This window comes from Trichosurus vulpecula, chromosome 4 (genome assembly GCF_011100635.1).
Source record: "Trichosurus vulpecula isolate mTriVul1 chromosome 4, mTriVul1.pri, whole genome shotgun sequence".
Taxonomy (NCBI): domain Eukaryota; kingdom Metazoa; phylum Chordata; class Mammalia; order Diprotodontia; family Phalangeridae; genus Trichosurus; species Trichosurus vulpecula.
Window position 1 is genome coordinate 276759138 of NC_050576.1, and position 2785 is coordinate 276761922.

Sequence of the window (2785 nt, forward strand, 5' to 3'; positions counted from 1 at the left end):
CTCCGCGTGAGAAGGTCCTTCCTGCTCCCAGCTACGTGATAAAGAACCACATTTAGAAGGCCCCTATTACGTCTGTCTTGCAAAGAAAGTTGGCTAGAAAAGGCAAGGGGTGTCGACAATAGTGCTCTGGCCTCCGTGGTGACAGCCAGGACAACACACCAAGACATCTGGGTGTTGGGAATGGTTCTCCAGCTGTGCCTGCCAGCTGAAAGGGAAATTAGGGATTCCTGGTTGCTTGTTACCTACCTGAAAGAAGCTAATCCCCCAGATCAAAGAGCCAGCAAGTGACATCAAAGGTCAGAGGTTAAAGGTTAGGACCCAGATGGTAAATTATTTAAATGGTTTTGAGTAAAGACAGAGTTCTTACAGTACATGTGATAGATCATCAGGTTCAGGTAATTGATTTGCTTGCCACACCTTTTATCCTAACCCCCGGAGGCCTTTGCAAGAAGTCTGCTCTGGTCTGTGAGCTGATAACAACAGAGACACTTAACAGTTTGTCAGTGATCTGGAAGAACAAAGCTCTAGGGGCATTAGGCCATTGAAAGGAATCCCTGATATTAAGCAAATTCTCTCCACTGTTCCTAGAGGCTGAGTGGAAAGAAACTGGGGCAATCCCAGTTTTTCCACTTACTACCTGCTTGATTTTAGGCTAGTCACTTAAGCTTTCCTGGGTCTCTGTTTCCTTTTCTATGAAAGACTAATAACCTCTAAAGTCCCTTCCAGTGCTAAAGCTATGGTCCTAGACATTGCATAGCACTCTGAGCAAGGGCAGATGATGCAGTGACTATTACAAGCATTCAAGGAAATAACAGAAATGTCACCATACCATGTTCTGAACAGGTACAATTAAAAACCTAGACATGGAATTACATATACAAACTGTATCTCTTGGCGGGACTTTTTCAATGCCAAGTCCAGGTCACAAGCACATCGGTTGACTCCTTGATCCTGCCACCTCAGGATGAGCCACTGCCCTGACACCCGTGGCAGGGGCCAGGCACGAGTCTCTCTAAAGTGGCGGCTGCACTGGAGCGGTGGAATCGGACGCTGGGCATACCTCCTTCCTCTTGCTAAGTGTGCTGGCTAACAGGGCCATGTCTGGAGGTCACCTCAGAGTGCTAGGAATTCTGGGGGATGTTATCCGAAGACCCTTCGCTGCTTTCATGGAGGGGCGTCTCTGAGGTCTCTCCTAGTTCATCATCGGGCACTTCCTCGTGGATGGTGAAATGCATGTCAGGAGAAGATGACTCCGAGCTGACGCTGCCTGCCTCCATGGAGCAGATGGTGCATGACAGAGCTGGTCCCATGCTCTCCTGAAGCATGTTCAGCATCAGGGGCACCTGGGTTGACCTCAGCCCCGACACAATGGGCAGAGGCTTCATGGCCTCCCCCCAGAGCCTCTCTTCATCCTTGTAGAGCAGAAGCAGGTTGGATTTCTTCTCCCTTCTCTTTGATTTCATGTAGCCCAGCATGATTCCAATCAAGAAGATGCCGTAGAAGGACATGACAACCAGGACATAAAAGTACTCACTCCCACTCCCGCCCACACTGGTGGAGGTCTGGGGCTCCGGCAGGGCGCTGGATGTTTCAGGTAAGGAAGTGTTAGCAACTGCATCACCCATCTTGGTACTGAAGTTGAGCTTTCACAACCTGGGTCTGAAAGAGAAATCATGCAGGTTAGATCTTCCTAAAATCCTCTAATAACAGAAGGCTAAAAACAAGTTTTGCTGACCTGCATAAAGAAAAGGGGTGCAGGAATCCTAGAAAGACATTTTGGTACAACGCATTTCTTTTGAAGTTAGAAAAGTCTATCTCAAGAGAATAAAACATGCAAACTTGCAAAATTAACCTCTCTAAGTTAACACTGCTTTGCATACTTTGCTAATGTTTCCTTAGACAAATTTAAAAAAAAAATGAAAACTACAGAAATCATTTGTCAGACATGCCCCCTCAAATATTTTTCCATGATAAATAAATACTGCTCACTTACCCAAAGAGACAGGAAAAAAAAATCCAACTGGAATCCTTAATTCCGTCTAACACAAAATCCAACAGGAATCTTCCTCTCTCAGATGCCTGGAGTTCTGAAAGCTTTTTTGCTCCTGCAGCTGGGATATATATTCAAGAAATGCATTGTCACGTGTCCTGGAGGGAAAGTTTACAACAGGAGTTGGTCATGTTGGAGTGAACGGATGAACTCAGAAGTATTGCAGTTCAACTCACTGAACTCGACAGCTGTGAAAAGAAAAGGACTTGGGAATCTGCATTTACTTCTTACTTCTGAACTGTGAGCCAAAGTTTTCAGGTGGCAATGAAAATAAAGCAGAGGGGGTGGAGAGAAAGAGAGAAACAGGCTCATTAAAACTGTTACACCAAGAGCTGATTCTTATTTAAAAATATGCTCTTTGGGAGCATCTCACCAGGTGTTTTTCACCCCACCTCCCCTTCTCACGTCATGCTGTAGATTATCATCCACGGCCCCTGAAATAAAGTTCATCCTTGGGAACCCGCCTGCTTTGTGAGAGGAATTATAGCCATCTAAACACAGCCTGAGTGTGGCTTGGAGTCAGCAAGGTTCAGTGCTAGGCACGCGCTAGGCACGAGTCACTTAGATTTTTGCAGCCTCAGCTTCCTTTCAGACAGGAGTATCATTGGTCCTCTTCGAGAACGAAGGATGAACAACGATAACTATGGTGATAATTCTGCACTACCTACTTCACAGGGTGGTGAAAAGTAAAGAGCTTTGCCGGCTGTCCAGCCCTAATGAATGTGAGTTATCACA

General features: G+C 46.0%; 1 protein-coding gene across 1 annotated transcript; it reads right to left on the bottom strand.

The window, feature by feature from the left end:
• Positions 1 to 1029: 1029 nt before the first annotated feature.
• Positions 1030 to 2082, bottom strand: KCNE4 (potassium voltage-gated channel subfamily E regulatory subunit 4). Its single transcript, XM_036758311.1, has 2 exons — positions 1994 to 2082; positions 1030 to 1659 (listed from the first exon to the last, which is right to left on the bottom strand). The coding sequence occupies exon 2, from the start codon at positions 1623 to 1625 to the stop codon at positions 1122 to 1124; it is 504 nt and encodes a 167-aa protein (XP_036614206.1). The 5' UTR covers positions 1626 to 1659; positions 1994 to 2082; the 3' UTR covers positions 1030 to 1121.
• Positions 2083 to 2785: the final 703 nt, after the last annotated feature.